This window comes from Pseudorasbora parva, chromosome 8, assembly GCF_024679245.1.
Source record: "Pseudorasbora parva isolate DD20220531a chromosome 8, ASM2467924v1, whole genome shotgun sequence".
Lineage (NCBI taxonomy): Eukaryota > Metazoa > Chordata > Actinopteri > Cypriniformes > Gobionidae > Pseudorasbora > Pseudorasbora parva.
Window position 1 is genome coordinate 32,277,626 of NC_090179.1, and position 20,174 is coordinate 32,297,799.

At 37.2% G+C, this 20,174-nt stretch overlaps 2 protein-coding genes across 3 annotated transcripts in view; both read left to right on the plus strand.

The window, feature by feature from the left end:
- gab2 (GRB2-associated binding protein 2) overlaps positions 1 to 5,637 on the plus strand; it is an 83,578-nt gene extending 77,941 nt beyond the window's left edge. The window contains exons 7-10 of the mRNA XM_067450941.1: positions 87 to 177; positions 1,159 to 1,258; positions 1,429 to 1,551; positions 2,538 to 5,637. Of these exons, the coding sequence (XP_067307042.1) occupies positions 87 to 177; positions 1,159 to 1,258; positions 1,429 to 1,551; positions 2,538 to 2,681 (458 nt within the window). The 3' untranslated portion in view covers positions 2,682 to 5,637. The remainder of the gene's footprint in view (positions 1 to 86; positions 178 to 1,158; positions 1,259 to 1,428; positions 1,552 to 2,537) is intronic.
- A 12,467-nt stretch (positions 5,638 to 18,104) lies between these two features.
- The window catches only part of sacs (sacsin molecular chaperone), a 31,430-nt gene continuing 29,360 nt past the window's right edge, over positions 18,105 to 20,174 (plus strand). For both annotated transcript variants that reach the window (XM_067450942.1, XM_067450943.1), the window contains exon 1: positions 18,105 to 18,439. The gene's annotated coding sequence lies outside the window, so the exon portion shown is untranslated. The remainder of the gene's footprint in view (positions 18,440 to 20,174) is intronic.

Sequence of the window (20,174 nt, forward strand, 5' to 3'; positions counted from 1 at the left end):
GCAATAATAGATTCATTAATTGCACAATTTGTATGCACACATCTTTTCTACATAAAACAAAGGTGATTGTTTGTCTGGGTTTGCAGCAAAACCAACACCTCTTGACTTAAGGAACAATGGCATCATTGATGAACTTCCCTTTAAGAGCCCCATCACCATGTCTTGGACAAGGCCAATGTAAGTGTGTCTCCCTGATTAGAACATCATTGCAGTAATAAAGTAAATCTACAAGCAAACACATGATAAAATAATTAAAAACTATTTATTATTACCTAATTTTGGTCAGTTATATTGTAATCTTGTGTAAGCAGACCTCTATAGTCACCTAATTTGGCCAAAGTCAAGGAACCGGTCATCTGCGTGACATGCAAAGTGACCAACCACAGTTTGTTTTTGTTCAACGCTATGGCAATGCACGACATGCAACTAATCATATGCCATTTGTTCAATATCAGCATAAATGTTAGCGTAAATAAGCACTTCATCAGCATCCATTAGACTCCTTCTACATGTCTGTTTGGAGCACATCTCCCCAATTTTTTGTGCCCTCGAGCAACTCGGGTGATCCGAATACAATACTAAATTAAGTCAGCTGTGATGCTAGTGTCAGTACATTAGGTACATTCAAACCAAAAATGAATAAGACACCAGTTTTTTTTTTTTTTTTTTACTAGTGGGTGAGGACACTATAGTTCAGACTACCATTAAAACTGACCAAAATGCTTCAGACACTTTGACCTGGCCATGCTTGTTTTTGTTTTGTTTTGTTTTTAATTGCTAATATGACCTTTTACACCTCATACTGAACAAAATGAAGCATTCCTTGGTAATTTGTTGACTTAAATTGGTATTATTTAATTGTGTACTTAAACTAACAGCTGAATGTAATCCATTAAATACCTGTATGTTAAAGTTATCTGACATTATCAAGATTAATTTGTTCTGGCACAGTTTAACTCTTGAGTTCTTGTCATATTTTATTACCATTTTCTAAACTATAGCGAATAAACTGTGGTAATATGAGAAAATGTTGAAAAGTTTGGTTTGACTGTACATTGTGTGGGTGTTTGAATCGAGATTGCGATCTTTTAACGATTGAGTTCATCTCAATCGTTAATCATGAAATGATTGAGTGATTAAATTGTGCTTTCTTTACAGGCCTTTGAACTCCATCTCGTCACAGCACTGTCGGCCCATCTCAACCCAGAGCATCACCAGCACTGATTCTGCAGACAGTGAGGAGAACTATGTGGCAATGGTGAGGGAATGACTTGAGGTTTAGCATTTTATTCCCTCAGGATGTGATGAACTGGCATCAATGTGCATAGGGAGATAGAACCTCAACCTTGTTGTTCTTCAAGATGCTTTTGTTGTTGATGTTGTTTCAGTCTCTTGAGCTATTTCTCATATAAGATGTTTTTCTTGCAGCAAAACCCAGTGTCTACCTCACCAGCGATGAGTGGTACCAGCAGTCCTGCACCCAGGAATTGTGGTAATGTGGACTATTTGGCCCTGGACTTTCAACCTGGCTCCCCTGGCCCACATAGAAAGGTATGTCTTACACACTGAAGCCTATATCAACTAAAAAGGTCATCATTAAATGCTCAGTGGACACCTTCAATAGGCTAAGACAACCAGAAGCATAAGATAACATGTTAAAACGGTTTCCTGTGCACTTGCAAATCTTTTGCTCTAGAATTTAATTCTCTTTGTACTTGGACACATTGTCAGAAGTTATCGACTAATCACAATAGACTTCCATGAATGATTGATGTTACCTCATGAAATGTTATTGGTTGAGAGGGAAGTGTACCTGGGATTATTTGACAATCAAAGATGGATTTTTACTATTTTATAATATTAACTCTTTCCCGCCAGTATTTTTTTAAGAAAGTTGCCAGCCAGCACCAGCATTTTTGATACTTTTCACAATTTTTTTCACAAAAGGCCCCCAGAATATTTTGATGCATGAATATGTGAACATGCAATTTATCAATAGAAAGAACCGATCCACTGCTTAAAAATAAAAAAAATAAAAAAGCTTCATCCATTCCTTTTTTATCAACTGAATGTGGGTAAGTTTCATAAAAAAGCTACATTATGAGCAAAATGAGAAAATCAAGTTTTTGTCAATCTACATCTGGATCAGATTCAGAACGATGACCGAAACCTAGATGGAGTAGATCGAGTCCATCAACACCCCCAAAGCGTCACAGTCCTATAGCTCGTCCTGGGTCTGCATTTCATTCAGTAGCATTTGAAAGTTTTGATTTGTATGCTCTTTAGTGTTGATGATCATGTTATTTTACATATGCATCTGGTTACATATGCTATCGCTTGTTTATGCTTCTTCTTCTCATGTGTTTTGATCTGGAGATTCTGTACTCTTTCTATTAAGATGCGTATTAGCGAGAGAGAAAAAACAAAAAGACGTACATTTTCGTCAATGGTGGGGAAAGAGTTAATAAAATGTATCTTAGAAACAGCATCACCTCACATTATTTCACAATCTATACCATATTTTATTTTTTTTATAGCCGTCCACCTCTTCAGTGACCTCAGATGAAAAAGTGGACTATGTCCAAGTGGACAAAGAGAAGACACAGGCCCTTCAGAACACCATGCAGGAGTGGACAGATGTGCGACAGTCAAGCGAGCCGGCTAAAGGCATCAAGTCCTGATGATGTTCAAATGGTCACAGTGAATGTGTTCCTCCCAGTCACTCGAAATGCTCTTTGCCTGGGACAAAATAGCGAATGATGCACCAACTAAAGCCATAGATCCAATTCATTTGGTCTTTTGAAGACAAAAAACCCACTGAACCTCCTGGACTGTCGTGCCATGCATGTTAGACATGTTTAACTTTTCAAAGTTCAGTGCAACCAAACTTTAGCTACTTGCTCTCTATGAGTGTAAGGCGAAGAACTATAAGTAGCGAATGTTCTGTGGTATTTGACATGTTGGAAATCATATTTAAAACTATTTAATGGTAATGTGTGCAAAATATTCAATGTTAAAATACTTTCATCACAGCTTAAAAGTAAGAGAAAACTAAAGACGCTTTTTCATTCCTCGGGCCAACGGTTCTAAGAACGATAAGTAACTGTTAGTTATAATTTGGGTACAGCATGATTACGAACCATTCTCAGCCTGGTTGGCTATTAAGTTAAATCCGAACATCCTCCATGCTATCGCTATTTACATCTCATACCGTAGACAAACTCTTGTTTTAACAAGGCAACGACCAACGCATTTGTTATATTCCAAAAAGCTCTGTTATCTGCCTCACAGTGGAAAACAAAACCATATCTGTACCGGCTGGGCCGGATCGGCATGGAATGGAACGGATAAACAATGAGAACGGTTTTGCCCGACGGTGGAAAAGTGGCTTAAGTAAGCCATTTGTAGTTTGATCCCCCTGAAAAATGTAAACTCTGTGACTATCATTTGTTTGAGTATCCTAAACAGCCTGACATAGCAACAGCCTGGCTGAACCAATGCCATCTGTTTGGTGGCACTAGTTTTTGAATCTCAAATCTGTCTGGTGGCGCTAGTTATGCAGAAATTACACACTTCAACTTTAACAGTGTTACAATAGCAGAATAGCACTTTAAGCAAAAGATATTCTGAAATCATGGTGGTCTGCATTGCCATTGCATTTTTTATCGATTTGTCAAAGAGAGAGGATCATTGTTTTTCAATTTTGAGTGAAGAAGGAAACGTTAGAAGTAGATTCTTGTAGCTTTTGCTTCAAAAGATTGAGCGTTTTCACACTTGCTCTGACAGTGATTCATATGAATATTGGCTTACATGTGAACGTAAAGCTAGACCCCTTTAAATCAAACCAAAACCAGATCATCTCAGGAGGTGGATTATATCCACCTTATATTATGCTTTGGAAATGCAAAGGTAACGTGCAACAACAAAAATTGAATTTCATTTTTATACATAGGGTCTTTAAAAAGATATTTCACTCAAAAAATGAAAATCCTAAAACCTTTTTTCTTGAATGTAACATCTAGCGGCAAGATGTTAAAAGACCTTTTTTTTTTAAAGGACAATGGCAGCACCAACACAGATCTGAATATTCCGGGTTGATTTTGTCAAAGGTTTAAGTGAGTCATTGTCAGTTATAAACAAAATTGCATGTTTGTTTGAATCAAGAAATCATGATCTTTTAATGATTAATAATGCAACTCTATTTTCAGATAAAACAATTTCCAGCTAATTAATGATAGAAACATTCAGCCAATCAGAATCCACCAACTTTAAAGTGCTTAAGCATTAAAATCAGTAGACGACAAAACTGCAGTGCGTGTTTAAAAGAAACAACATTACCATACATTGGTGTCGACGCTAAAATAGTTTCCGTTATAGTTATCATTCTTAGTGAAAACAGGCTTTTTGGTCATGAGAGTGAATAATTTGTCAACATTTTTATTTTCAGGTGAACTATTCCTTTAAGTTTATTAGCAATATGTCAGAATGGTAACTAAAGACTTTTTTTAAGGCAACACATACTAAGGGCACATTTACAAAAAGGTTTCCTTTGCGGTTTTCCCATAGAGATGACAATGTTGTCAAAACGATCACAAAGATCCACAAAAAGGCTTATCGGCTTATTGGCGATGTCATTTTGTAAAGAAACATTACGCGTATATAGACTTAACATGTAATACGCATACGCATGATGTCACCGTTTTTGTAGTTTTACACAGAAACAATAACGGTATAGTTTTCAAAAACTTGCACTTCGAAACCTGTTTTCAAAAGTTTGCATTGCAGGCCCCCAAAAGGCTGTTGTTATGTAAATGATAGTAGCCTGACAAGCCAGACCCACATCAAGATGTTTGGTCTGGAAAGTCACCATTGACAGGACTCAATCCGAGGGACGGGATAAACGGTTGTCTTTTCTCAGAGAAAAGCTCAACTCCAAGTCTTCCAGAGTCGTGGTCAAAGCTGATTCGAAAGACCGCCGTTCGCCAGTTTCTGTGTTTACTAGAAGCACGCAAACGCAGCTCGGCCGTCGTCATTATGGCCCCGCCCACCGACTCTATACACGATGTGATTGGCCCGGCAAGAGTTAGGTTAAATTTGCCGCCGCTAGGGTGCATATAGATTTCTAGGCTAAAATGATAGGCCAAAACGCCGAAAAGTGTTTGAGATTTAATCAAACAGACCATCTCCTTTTAACTTACTTGACAAAAATGCACTTCAAAGTATCTTTGGAATAGAAATAGGCTAGAGCAAACTTGCATATTAAAAAATAAAATAAAAAATAATGTCCGGCTTCACAGACAAGGCTTAAAACTAGTCCCAGAAAAAAATGCATGGTTGAGCTGTTTTGAAAGCAACTTGGACCAACATATCTGAAGTATGCCAATGCCTCTTTGTTTTGTCTCAAGATTCACACCAGTACTTTTTTTTCTAAGGCGTGTTTATAAAAGCTACTTAAATATCCTAATTGAACTAAAGCCTAATCCTGGCTTAATCTAAGCCCTGTCTGTGAAACCAGGCCCAAAGGATCTGCTCACATACCAACTACACTCCTTCATGAGTTTTCGTCAGAGGGGATGTATGGACAGTTAAAAACGCTCACATTTATTAGCATTTCAAATGTTATACTTTGCTCTCAGAGCAGTTTGATTTATTTTCTGGACTTAGTACAGCAAAAGGCTTCCAAATATAAACTGTTCCTAGTTTCGGCAAACTGGCTGGTTAAAGCGAACAGCTGTAGCTGTAAATCAGTCGTGCTTTATGCCTGTTGAGATTAGTGGAAGGACTCTTGCAGGGAGCATGTTGTGTTTATGACAGACAGCTTACATGTTTTGGGGTGGGACTAGCTGAACAATTTCGGATGAGGGAGCATAATGGATGGGGCACAGAAATCACACACTTCACTGTTAAACTGTGATCATTTATTTCATTGTAAACATTGGTTCAGCTGTGGAGAGTTAGAACACTGTTTCGTTTAATTTTTTAAAAATAAGTATGATGACATTTCTTTCAGCAGCCTAAGTGCGTGATAATACAATAATGTTAGCATCATTCAAGGTTAAGGAGATATTCTAGAAATTCACTTATATTTAAATGTGCTTGCTCAGGCATAGGGGTAAAAGACAGCGCCAAATTCAGTTGAGATCATTATTCATTCTCAGTCAATAAGACTGTATAATTTGTCATTTCATTCAGTATTTTATGGTGGGCTGGGACCTCCAAATAATACTTCAAGTTTGTTCCCCTTTGAACTCTGCATCATTTCATATTCCTATACCAGTTTGTATTATGTTAGTTTAAACTTTACATATGAGGTTGTAAGTGGTCTGGACTTGTTAAATAAACCTTGCATAGATTGTCTGTTAGATCCAAAGCCTTTTAATCAGTTCAGTGGATTATTTAAAAATGTGCTTTACAAGACTGACCTTATTTTATGATGTTAAACCTTGTGGGACATTTAGTGGCACTGGCATTGGCCTTAACGGTTCATTAACGTTCAAGTGAACTTACAGGCTGAAATTGGTTTCTTAATGTCTTTTTTTATTCTGAAAATAAAATGTAATGTATTGTTATGGGAGAGTACTAGTAAATGAATATAATACTTGTGTGTGTGAGCTGTTGTAGAACTTATGCTGTAGTTTAAGGGGCCAAAGCATGGCAGAAGAGAAAAACTACTTTGACAAATGTCTTTAATTGAGTGGATATTTCTGTATAGCATTTCTGTTCAACTCTTTGTCGCTTGTGAATTAATTTATTAATTTATTATGTGTTTTGCAGGTGGATGAAAGATGTACAAAGAATGAACTTGTGGCTCTACTAACATTAATTTATGCTATGTGTGCTGATTTTGTGAAGCAATATGCCAAACAAAGCCAGTAAAATGGTCAAATGTGGTACATTTGAGATGTCTGTCCTTTTTGGTGTGTGTCTATATTATACTTAGTTTTACTTGAAATAAATTCAACTGCAAAAATTAAAAAACATTGTATCAGACAGAAACAATTAGACAATGAATCATCTTCATTAAATATAAGATTTAGCTTTTGTTTCTTATGCACTTGACTAGTGCTATAGAGCATGACTAGCATTTTCTGGCAAACCTTAAAGCTATTCTTCATCCAGTAGCACAAGCTGAGACATACAGACAATTAAAACTTATAACTCATTAAATCAGTTTCCTACTGTTAAAAGGAACACTAAGGCTCATTTTCCAAGTCCCTTAGAGTTAAACAGTTGAGTTTTACCGTTTTTGAATCCATTCAGCCGATCTCTGCATCTGGCAGTAGCACTTTTAGCATAGCTTGGCATACATCATTGAATCGGATTAGACCATTAGCATCGCACTCAAAAGACTTTTACTATATTCCTATTTAAAACTTGACTCTTCTGTAGTTACATCATGTACTAAGACCAACGGAAAATGAAAAACACAATTTTTTTAGGCCGATATAGCTAGGTTCTATTTTCTGCGTAATACCACTGCACTGCTGCACCCATTGCATGGCAGCAAAGTTCCCTGATTATTACACAGGAATGAGGGAATAGTCTATAATCGGTCTAAAAATCAAAACTTTTAATTTTCTGTTGGTCTTAGTACACGATGTAACTACAGAATAGTAATGTAATCTTTGAAAATATTATCTTTGAAAAAATAAAGTCTTTAGTCTGTTTTGAGAGTGATGCTAATGGTCTAATCTGATTCAATGATGTATGCTAAGCTACGCTAAAAGTGCTACCGCCAGATACACAGATCGGCTGAATGGATTCAAAAACGGTAAAACTCAACTGTTTAACTCTAAGGGACTTGGAAAATGAGCCTATTTTTTTAAAAAGTGGAGTGTTCCTTTAAGTCATATGCTTATCGTGTCAATACGATCATTCTGGCGTGGCATGGAGACTGATGTCTATGCCGTTATTATGGCAACTGATGTAGATAATGGAAACTGACTAAACTCAAAAAAGATCCAATTTCATCACTTGACTGATAACAGCCTGAACAGTCAGTCCTAAAGATCAGATCTTAAAAACATGCAGTCTGCTGCAAACAGTAAACAAAGCCACTGACTGAGGTCTACACTTGACCATAATTCAATGCTTTCTCATGCTTGTACACTTGAACACTTCTAAAGTGTTGATTAAAAGTGAAAATGACATGACGTGAAGGCCTAATATGGTAACCCATACTAGGAATTTGTCCTCTGCATTTAACCTATCCAAGTTAGTGCACACACATTAGGGGCAGTGAGTAGTGAAAACACACACCTGGATCTGTGGGCAGCCATTATGCTGTGGCGCTCGGGGGTCTTGCTCATCTCCTGCCTGTTTTGAGAATCGAATCTGCAACCTTCAGGTTACCAATAGTGATGGTAGAAATTAAGCTTTTCGAAGTTTTGAATCAATTAAACCAATTTCTATGCAATATGATTCACTGTTGGCGAATCATATTGGTGACGCCTTCTGGTCAAAACAGTGCATGCCAAGTGACATGGTAGAAGGGCTGGACCATAGACTGTTCAAAAAATATGGACGTAGACATCACCCATAGGATTCTGAAGAGCAGTTTTGAAGCATAAAGCAGGGTCGAGCTGGCTGTCCCCATTGTGGTAGCGTGGTCACTCCCTGATAACAGAAAATCCCTGATAGTCATTAAAAGTGGCCACGCCCTTAATTATGCAGAACTTAAAGCCTTTATATAATGTCCACGAATGAGTTATAGAAAAAAATCACCCCTTCACAGTTGCCATGAAGGGAAAAATTAGATATATAGACCAAAACCACAATTTCTACCAGGCTGTAAATATGCTTTTTTTTTTCTGCTGTAAATTTTGTCATTTTAACATGGGGCTCAATGAGATTTTTCTCCCTTTTGGAGCCTGTCTCTATAGCAGTCAGCTGATGAATTGCAGTTTAAGTCACTTCCATATTGGCTTCAAGAGAATTTGGGGGAGGTTGCCACTAGCTAGACTCCATAGCAACTTTCATTGGCCAAGAACCACCCAGAGGCAACCAATCAGCATCATGTTTAGGGATGAATATGTTAAGTCAACGTTCCTACAATAACAGAGCAACGTGTAAAACTCTTGGACATCTTCACATCACATACTTTTGAAATTCCAGCATTTAGTTGATCCCGTTAAACGTTCATAATCATTGTCACAGTTGTAAACACAATGCTTTCATCTTCCATGAGGTGGTTTGGCATCACAACAACGGTTTTGTTTCCCGTCTTCCGAAAATCCTGTAGAATTAATCAGATGATGACTTCGAAATTTTCCTAAGCATTTCCAATTGTGTGCGCCTTATGCATCAGACATGCCGCCAACAGTCCGTAGGTGTAATGTCTGAGGCTGAGGGCACGTTTACATGACAGCATGTACTAGGGCAGTGGTTCCCAACCTTTTTAGGGGACTGTACCCCCAAAACACTTTATCCTTCCTGAAGTACCCCTACAAGCGCATGTGATCGGTGTGATTTTTAGATTTGGTGTAAATTTTAGGTTTGCACAGTGTAACATCTAATTTACCTGTAAATAATAATAATATTTTGACTTCCTATAATAACTCATACTTCTCTTCGTTCAATATTTGTATGACTTTTATTTTCACATCTTCACATGTCCAGAACAATTATACAAAAACAAAGATAACATTTTATATACATAGTAGCAGCCTACTGTTTAGATCTGCGTATGACACAAAAGGACTCACCAATTAATGAGAAACTTGACCCTGTCTCTCACTCATAAGCTTATTATAATGTTTTGAGAATCATAACACGTACCCCCTGGGGACTGCTCACGTACACCTAGGGGTACATGTACCCCCGGTTGGGAAACACTGTACTAGGGTGACCAAACGTCCTGTTTTCAGGTCCTGTCCTGGCCTTACTGGTTGTTTTTTATAAAGGGTCATTATTTTCCATTGGGCCATTTAATTGACCGGCACTCGAGTATCAGTTGAGTATCTCATTGCTGGGGCCGAGTGTCCTGGTTTTCGGGTAATCAAAATATGGTCACCCTAGCTAAAATGTTTTTCATCAAAATGATCCCTATTCACATAGATCACTGAAAACGGCTAAAATGCTGTATTGTGCTGCCAGGCCAGTAGTTGTCTATGTTACTGTGCAAAGAAACACTACACACCTCTAGACGCAAAATCATTTCTGTAGTTTCTGTAGTTTACGCAGAGTACGATAATGGTATCGTTTTCAAAAACCTGCACTTTGAAACCTGTTTTCAAAAGTTTGCATTATCAGGCCCCTAAAAACACCACACATTTTATGTTTCCCTAATCAAATATGCCTGGTTCAACCTGTAATAGGTGTGCCAACTTTTTTGGCTGTTAATTTACATGACAACAGTGTTTTGGGGGCCTGAAAACGCAAACTTTTGAAAACGGGTTTCAAAGTGCAAGGTCTTAAAAAGTGACACATTTGTTGTCTCTGTGTAAACAAAAAAATGTGATTTTTTTTTGGACAACTTTGTCATTTGTATGGAAAGGAATTGTCAGGAAATATGTAAATATACCCTGGTAGGGAAACACTGGAATAGACTGCAATACTTATGTTTGTGTTTTGAATTTAATTTATGCTTAAAAATAACAATATTAAAACATGTGAAAAAGGCAGCACTTTCATCTGATATATTCGACATAGCAAAATATTAATGAGATTTTACTATAAGCTATTATCATATCATGTGTGCTACAGTACTTCAAGATGTTAAACTAGTTAAAAGGTGTTAACTACTCAGTGTAAGTTTGTTGTCCCAGGGCAGTCCAGTGCTGTTGTTAGTTATTCGCCCACACCATGACAGTGCAGATAATGGGCCACTCCCTGTGATTTCTGCAGTCTGAACTTCCTCAAAGCCCCACTGACCCCTTCTGGCAAAGGCTGGAATGACTTATTCTGTATAATATACTGTATTAGATCTATAGACATTGGGGGTGTCTCAATCAATCTATCAATAGCTCCCTAGGTCATGAATCAGTAAATTGTATACAGAAATTCAGGCACTGGTAAGGGTCCTATAGCACACTGATGGGACACTGATGACTCTATTTCTCTTGACAGCATCCTCATTGTACATCATCATTACTGGTATTTATGAACAACAGCAGAACTGTGCTTGGTTGCAAAAAAAAGCACATTACGTGTCATTTTCCCTTAAGATCACCATTAGGTTTCCCTTAAACGAATGGGTGTTGCAGAAAATAACCCTTACATGGATAGTTTACCTATAATGAAAAGATTGTCATTGCCTCATGATATTGCAAACCAAATTTTGTTTATCGTCGGAACACAAAATGAAGATATTTTTAATAAAATCGGAGCGATTTCTGTCCCTCCACTGACAGACGCAACTATCACTTTGACACTTCAAAAGGTTTATAAAAAGATCATAAATTGAATCTATATGAATCATGCGGTTTAGTCCAACTTTCTGAAGAGACTTGATCGCTTTATATGATAAACAGATCGCTTTATGAATTTATTCATGTTTAAATATTAATCAGCACACATAAAGAGAAGCTCAACTGAACTTGCTTGACACTCAAGCAGACCTCATTGGTTTTTGCTGAAGCTCAAATGTGCTGTGTAACAGGAGAATGAACTTTATTGGTTCTTGCTGAAGCTCAAACATGCTGCGTAACACGAGAATGAACCTCATTGGTTCTTGCTGAAGCTTAAATGTGCTGCGTAACAAGAGAATGAACCTCATTGGTTCTTGCTGAAGCTTAAATGTGCTGCGTAAAAAGAGAATGAACCTCATTGGTTCTTGCTGAAGCTTAAATGTGCTGCGTAACAAGAGAATGAACCTCATTGGTTCTTGCTGAAGCTTAAATGTGCTGCGTAACAAGAGAATGAACCTCATTGGTTCTCGCTGAAGCTCAATTGTGCTGCATAACACGAGCATGAACCTCACTGATTCTTTCTGAAGCTCAAACTTGGGCTCAAATAATTGTATTGTTACCTACCCCTTCAACATTTCAGCTGTAAATTGAAAAATCTAGATTATGTTCACTACCTGTCTATCAATGTATGTTTATGCTGAAATATAATAAAATAGTTTGTTCACGTTATGATGGGAGTTGGCTCACGTGTTTTATGTTTCAGGCTTCAGGATTCCCATTAAAGGTAGGGTAGGTTAGCCTGGATGCCAGCTGAACTTAGCCCCGCCCACAAATGTTTTAGGTCGGGCAGTTCGGTCTGGCTTTGCTCCATAGAGGAATAATTATCTCCGAACAGAAACTGTTCAGACCAATGAAATCATCAGGGCGGGCTTTAGACGATGACGGACAGATGATAAACAGTAACGTCATCAAAGGGGCTTGGATTATATTTGTTTGAATCCTAAACGGAGAACTTGTTTGTATATGCATTCACCATCACAATTTCTCTCAGAAATGATGATCATTTTGGGTAAGTACTCTGTGTATCATTATATTATTTTATTTTTTTACAACACCGGCAAAGATCGTGTATTCCAGCCTGATTTCAGCATGCGTGCAGACAGGGTTGCCAAGTTTTTACAACAAAACCCGCCAACTACCAGCCCTAAACAATAGCTTCTCGGGGGGGGTTCTCCGGGGGAAAAATGGCATTTGGGAGGTAAAATGTGTGTTATTTTGGAAACGTTGCCTGCTAAAATTCGCACTCATGGCTATATCACATAATTGTCGCATCAACCCGCGAACATAGAAAACAACCCGCGGAAAAAAACGCGGACTTGGCAACACAATTTGACAATGCGTCGCTTCGTTGTTCTGATTTGTTGTAGGTCTATCCAATTGAGGTCTTTCCTGGTTCGGTTGAAACACGCCCCATAATTACAGCCCAATGGAGCAGGTTCAGACTCATACTCTGACTAGAATTGAGTATGACCACATCAGGCTAAGGGTAGGTAAGAATTTTTTTTAAACTGAGTTTTCCAAATTTGTTTAAACTTTCTCTATATATCAATACATCATTCAAATGTAAGTACTTTGAAAAAAGAAAGTATAAACATTTTAGTGTCTGTAGACCTCTCACGACTGTTTTAAAGACAGCTCATTATTTCCATTCGCTCCACCCTCTTCCTTCTGGGCTCTTTCCAAAGCCACGCCCCCAAAATATATGAACACGCTACAGACTGCTCAGCTGGAACACATTATTTACCTCAGAGGAGCAGAGTGCATGTAGTGACATCATGTCAGAATCACATGTAACAAAAAATCTAACTTTATCAGTATGAATATAAACAAATAAGATGTATTTTGGTACTCACTATCAAGCTAGAATACCGATACTGGTAAAGTTTAAAATATATTTTTGTTTGATTCGGTAACAAGCTAGTTATTATAAGGCAAAGCTAAAAACGGGTAGCATTGATTCATGTTTTTTCAATAACATCAGTTATATTGTAATGAAGATGAATTTCGTGTAAGATTCATAACATATACTGTGTTTTGCATGCAAGAGTTTCTATGATGAAGGCATTGTTGATTAGTAGTAGTAGCTAAAGCTAATTTAGTTCTAAAAAAAAGTTCCTGGATGCACTGCACTAGCTTTTACACATGCATTTTGTTATCTAAAGTTAAATTTTGCAAAATTCAACACGACAGCGATCAACTTGAGCTAAGCATATTAAGTATTTATCATCTCTACTAATGGCTAAGTGTATAACATTGTAACTTCATGCTAAGTAATGTTATGCTATATTAGGCAGCTACATGTGCTAGTGATACATGCTTCATGAAAACATAAACCAAAAAAAAGTATAATCAAAATGAAAGATTACCTGTCCATCAGAAATACAGCCAGCAAGGAGTCGCTTTTCAGCCCCTTTAGGTCCCTCAGTTCTCGCCATCGTTTGGAAAGCCACGCCGATATGTTCTCACGTTTGATTTCTTTGTTTATCAAAAGACTTTTTGTGCATTGCCTTTTCTTGTACTGTCTTCCTTTTTTTTGCATTGTTTGCCTTCGCTGACTGCAAAACCCGGCACTATGAATTTTGAATGCTTTTGCTCTTCCTAGGGGTGCGCGCATGTGGGCAAATCTTGTAGCAAAAGGGGTGGTTGCCATGGTACCGAGAGAGTGACAGTCGCCCAAGCCAGTCACCCGTTTCGTCCCGAACGAAAATAATGAGCAGTGTTTATTGCAGATTAAAAAGTCTAGAGTCACTTGATTTTTATACTCTCTTTTTCAGAGTACTTAAATTTTAATTATGTATTGACATATAAAGAAAGTTTAAACAAATTTGGAAAAAAGATCATTCTTTCATTCAAAGATCAAAAGATCAAGATCAAGATCATTTTTAGATCATTCTTACCTACCCTACCTAGGCTACCTTTAAGGGAACATAGAATATTTTTGCAAAAATGTCTTAATTAGTGATGAAAGACATGTTAAAGAAGAGTTGATATATTGATTATTGGAAACAGTGAACATGCTTTTCTGCAGAAATAGTAAATACTGTGGTGTGCTTTTCTGAATGCCCTCTATTTCACTAGGTCCTTTGATCTGCATGTGTCTGATATGGACATCAATAAATAAAAATTAATGGAAACTTTGGTTGCTGAATTACGCCTTGTTGTTGACACTGGAGACATGTTTCAGTGGCCAGCTATTACTCTTTATTCTTTTCAAATTGATAACACTATATTATTAGTATTCCATCTTGGGTCCTCTTTTAAAGTCTGCATGAAACTAGAGTTAGTCTTCCCTATTGTGACATATATCCAAGTGGGGAAAAAAATGTAGGGTGGGATTGATTTTGTTCATGAGGAATTGATTGGATGGTTGTGGTTTGCTATTGGTCGATCTCATGTGAGTGACAGGTTGCCAGTAAACATGTCATTAGAGAAGAGAAGAGAAGAGAATAGGGAATTATTTTGCTTAAAGAATTTCAAGGACATATACATTTAAAAAAAAAAAATCAGGATAAATAATTTATATATAATGATTGTATATATAATTTTTTTTTTAATGAACACTCCATAAAAAAAATGTATCTTTCATTAAAAAAACAACAAATTGTCTATTTTGATTTTATGGTGGTGACTTTAGCTTTTATTTTTCTGGATAAGAACTGTGTGATTCTGCTAAAGCTCTCATTTTGTGTTCCACAGAACAAAGTGGTATATGGCATGAGGGTGAGTAAATTAAATTTAAAAAATTGTGACGTTTAGTGTCATTGTAAAAATTGCTTTCTGGAAAACTCTCCAGGTGTATTACTTTGTAAACTCCTTGTTTTAAGCATCAAACCTGCTGAGGACAGTTTGTTTAGTTTGTAAACAGGACAGATATTCTACCAAAAGATATCTGCTGTCCTCGTGTGGCTATATGTAGAAACACAATCACTTCCCAACAGCCACTCTTAGATCAGAGTCCTGGGGACTTCCCCACCACTGCACCATTTTTCATATCATTCAACTCATCAGCTAATGAGTAGAGACTGCAAGTCTGGAATTGTATGTGTCTGAAGAGAGAGAATGTGAAAATGTGAAGTGGTGAGGGGTTCCAGGATAGTGTTTTCCCCTATTGATAGGGGAATCCCAAGTGGTGCTCACTGCAGAGTCAAATTATGTCCACCGCCTCCTCTCTGGATGTCTAATGGGGTGGAGGGAAAGAGTTGTGGGTAGGGTTAGGGTTAGGGCAGGGGTGGTGTGGGGTGGGCAATATCAGTTCTGGAGGGTCACTGTCCTGCAGAATTTAGGCTTGTTTGAGATCCATCTGCGCTGCACAGGCCGATCAGTGTATGATATCAAAGTAGCCTACCGCTTCAAAAGCACAAGGAGTCGTTTGCTCTACAATCGTTCTCGCGGTACTTTGATGTGCCCAGCGCCAATGGATCTCGAACAAGCCTAGCAGCTCCAAACTTAATCAAACACACCTGAACCAGTTAATCAATGTCGTCAGGATTACTAGAAGGCTTACAGGCAAGTGAATTTGATCAAGGGTGGAGCTAAACTCTATGGGACAGTGGCCCAGGACTGGAATTGTCCACCCCTGGGTTAGGGTGTTGTTGGATATAGAGGGTATGCATTGACTTTACTTTCCTGCCAGAACACCCCCCCCCACACACAACCCCGCCCCCCTCAGCCGAACTGAGTGGCAAAAGTGCTGCTGCATGACTGGAGTTAATAGGGGAAACTGCAAAATGATTTTCTGTTTAAATTATAAGTTGGACACAATATGTTTTTCTTACAACTTACCAAAGATCCAATGATCCGTGGATATTGGCATGCAGCAGGATCGTGTTTCCCGACATTTTTATGGACCTGATTTCAACGCCGGGAAAATACATAAAGCCTGTCAATGCTTTATATGAATACAATATTGGTAGGTCTATATTGTCTATATCCGGGTGATCACTTATATCAATGTTATAGGCTCTTATATCCTCATAACGTCCAGCCCTTCAAACTGTAGAGGTTTTGTCAGTGTTTATTTAAAAACATCAAATTAGGCAGAATATACAATGGTAAATATTATATTGATGAGTTGTCAATGCAATATTTAACCATACATGGTATATTTAATACCCAAAATGCAACATGTGGAGACAAAATGATCTACACAAATCCACGTTTCGCTGCCTTGAGTCCAGTTGTTTCAATTGCAGCAATCGATTTGCTTCTCTTTTCTGAACCTCTTTTAAGTCTGTAAAAAAATACCTCTGATTTCTTGTCATCTTGTTTCAGATGTGTTTTCGCTGCAATGCTACCTCTCAGTCTTTTTGCTACTCAATGGGCGTAACCGCAGTGACTCTGGCCGGTGGTGACGTCACGCGCATACCCTCTATCCTAGCTCCACCCATAGAGTGGTGCGTATGACATCACTTTGTAGGCCAAACACGGAAGCGAGTTAGCATTTAATCACTTCCGGTTCCCTTGTCTCAAAGTCAAAAGGTTTATTGAATGGGGTTTTGGTTAAATGGCTGAAATAAGTTTGTGTTGAACACAACCTCAAGACATTTTACGATTTATTCTACGACAAAATATACCCACTGTGATTTTTTGAAACCATGTTTTGAAAAAGGCAGGTGCTTACAAGTGGCTAATTTGGACTACAGGCTGTCGAGGATATTAAACGTCATCACGCTGAAAAGTTAAGATCGGACCGCTTTTACAGCCTCATTATGCTCATAATTGAGCTCTTATAAACAACTGTAACTCAAACTTTCTGGTAAAATGTTTTTAGATAAAAACTGAAAGAATTGTCGGAAGCTTTGTGATGTTGATGTTGAAATCGCAGGACCATGGTGTAGTCTGTTTATAGCTTTTTACTTCTGGTGACTGCATTTAGGTTTCAGAATTCATAACAGTTGTGTTCATCTGTGATAATTATCTTGATGTAAAAAACATGTAAGTATCATAAACTTCTGTTGATCACAGAGCTTTTTTTTTTTTTTTTTTTTTTTTTTTTTTTTTAATTGTTGATATCATGTATAAATTTTTTTGTAAGGAATTTAAATTTAATTCCTGATATATATATATATATATATATATATATATATATATATATATATATATATATATATATATATATATATATAAATATGCAAGTGATGACTTCATTGTTTATGTAAAGAATTAGCATTTTGCTAGTGGAAATCTAATTCTTAATATCAAAAATTGCCATTGTTACTAGTAGAAATCTAATTCCTGATATCAAGAATTATTATTTTAACTAGTTAAAAAAATGAATCATTGAATCTAGAATTAATGGGAATTAATACAAGTTATAACTGCTTACCATACCCTGGCCTAGTTCCTCCTAGCTGGAGGTCCAGCAAGGAGGAGCTAGACCTAAGATCCACCCATCTGCTCTGCAGTGAGAAGCTTCTCCAAAAGGCTTCTCGAGCTCTCCTTGCTCTTTATGCCATAGTCTCTGCATCTCCTGCACCTTTTTTATCTGTCTTTTCTATTTCTATTGGGATTCAATTAATTTAAACTTCCCAACCCTAACAGACTGTATGCCTACAGCTAGAGGACTGTAGGTCGCCACAGCCTCGTTTTCATTCGCTGAAAATGATATCTACCTACTCACTGTACGTCTACCCCTAAATAAGGTGTTTACTGTAGCTTTAAGAGCTCTGGTTTGCTCAAACAGCTGATGCAGTGATGAGAACGGTGACTCGCAAAGAAATGTTAGCCTAGTGTAGTTAAAACTGGGCATTGCATTCAGTGATCTTGCATATTCCATAAACAACATCCAAAAAGAGCAAATAACGTTACAGCAGCATGATGAAGGGATGCGCCAGAAGAAGATCAGTTCTGCAGATCAAATCACACTGATCCTCGGACTAGCCCGAACTGTCTACTGCAGCAGTGGATTTACAGAGGAAAACATGCTGAGACCAGGCTTATTTTGGATTCGCTCATTGTCATTATTCTACTTCACTTTGCAAGTGAAATTTCACTGATTTCAGCAACTGAAATACAAAATAAGGTCATAAAAGGTAAGTTTTTATATATAACGAATTCAGTAGGCTAACAATAATTTAAAACAATAGCCCGCACACGTAATACACATTCTAAAATGTTGGGGAAAATGCTAGCGTTTGCAGTTCTAATTTGTGCATATCCTTTAAAAAAAAACATTACCAAGGTTACGAAGTGTATTGGTGCAATGAGCTTGTGTTACGTCATTCGGTATGTCCAATACTGCGTCATAACTTCTTTTTTATGAAAAAAACTAAAAATGCTGTATGCTGACATATTTTCACTCTGACTTCCAACATTTAATTCCCAACTGTAGCCTAAGTGTATTTACTCATGGGTTAGTATAACTGTATGCTTAGCCTATGAAAAAAGTTTCAAAAGTGTTTGTGAAAGTAAGTAGGCCTATAGGCTATATATATATATATATATATATATATATTATTAGTCAAAATTATAGGCTAACCGATGAGTCACTTCACAGACAAAAATTGCTCAGTGGCTCAATAAGACCCGAGTTGTAAGCAATGAAGTTACATCATTTAACATGTTTTAACTAATTAGAAATAAATGCTTTCAACATTTTCCCAATTTTTTTTCACCAGCATTTTTACACTTTTAACTTTACCTATGTTTAGGCTACCTATTAACTCACCCTCAAGTTGTTCCAAACTTATGTTTGAAGTTGAACAAAAGTATGACTTTCTTGTGCTGAACACAAAAGACAATATTTTGAAGTATATGGATAAAATATGTACTAAACACTTGATGGACCCCATTGACTTCCATAGTGGGGGGAAAATACTAAGCTATAGAAATCAATGGAGTCCATAAACTGCTTGGATAAGGGTAGCCTATTCTTTTGAGAACTGGAGGGGGAGTCCTAAATTATGACAGAATATGTCATTTTCTGGGCAAACTATAAGGCCTACCTTTAAATGTATAATTACAAAAGAACATACACGTGTGGTCTAAAAAATAATTATATTTTACATAGGCCTACACAGAGTTGTCTGTGAACTTTAGAAATCTGAACTTTCATTTAGTACAGTTGACAACTCTGTGTATGTAAAACATAATTATTTTTTAGACCACACTTTTATGTTCTTTTGTAATTATACATTTAAAGGGAGGCCTAATAGTTTGCCCAAAAATGACACATTCTGTCATAATTTACTCCCCACTTTGTTCTGAACTCAAAAGAATAGGCTACCCTTAACCAAACAGTTGATGGACTCCATTGATTTCTATAGGCTAGTATTTTCCCCCCATGTCAGAACATGTCAGGTCAACCAAGTGACCAAATTGTGATTATGGGTCCCAATATCACAATTTTGTCACTTGGTTGACCTGACATGTCCTGCGGTAATCTGAACTTTTATTTAGTAGGCCTTGATAACTCTGTGTAAAACATAATTATTTTTTAGACCTTTTAGTTTTTCAAAAGTTTGGGATTAAATAGTAGCCTTTATCACATCACACATGACAATGAAAATTCATTATTCTTAATGGCTATCTAGATATAGGCTAAAAAACAGGCTATGAACTAGAATTTTTTTATGTAGGCCTATTTACTTATTGTTATAGTGTTCTATATAATATAATAAACCGCTTAAAGCATTTTCTTCTTATAGTGTTCCGGTACTAATTGTATGTGTATTAGGCCTAGGTAGTTTTCTGCCCATCGAGTACAAGATAAGAGGACTTCAAGTCCCAGCATTCATAGCGCTCAGTCAAAGTCAAAAATCCGCAGCT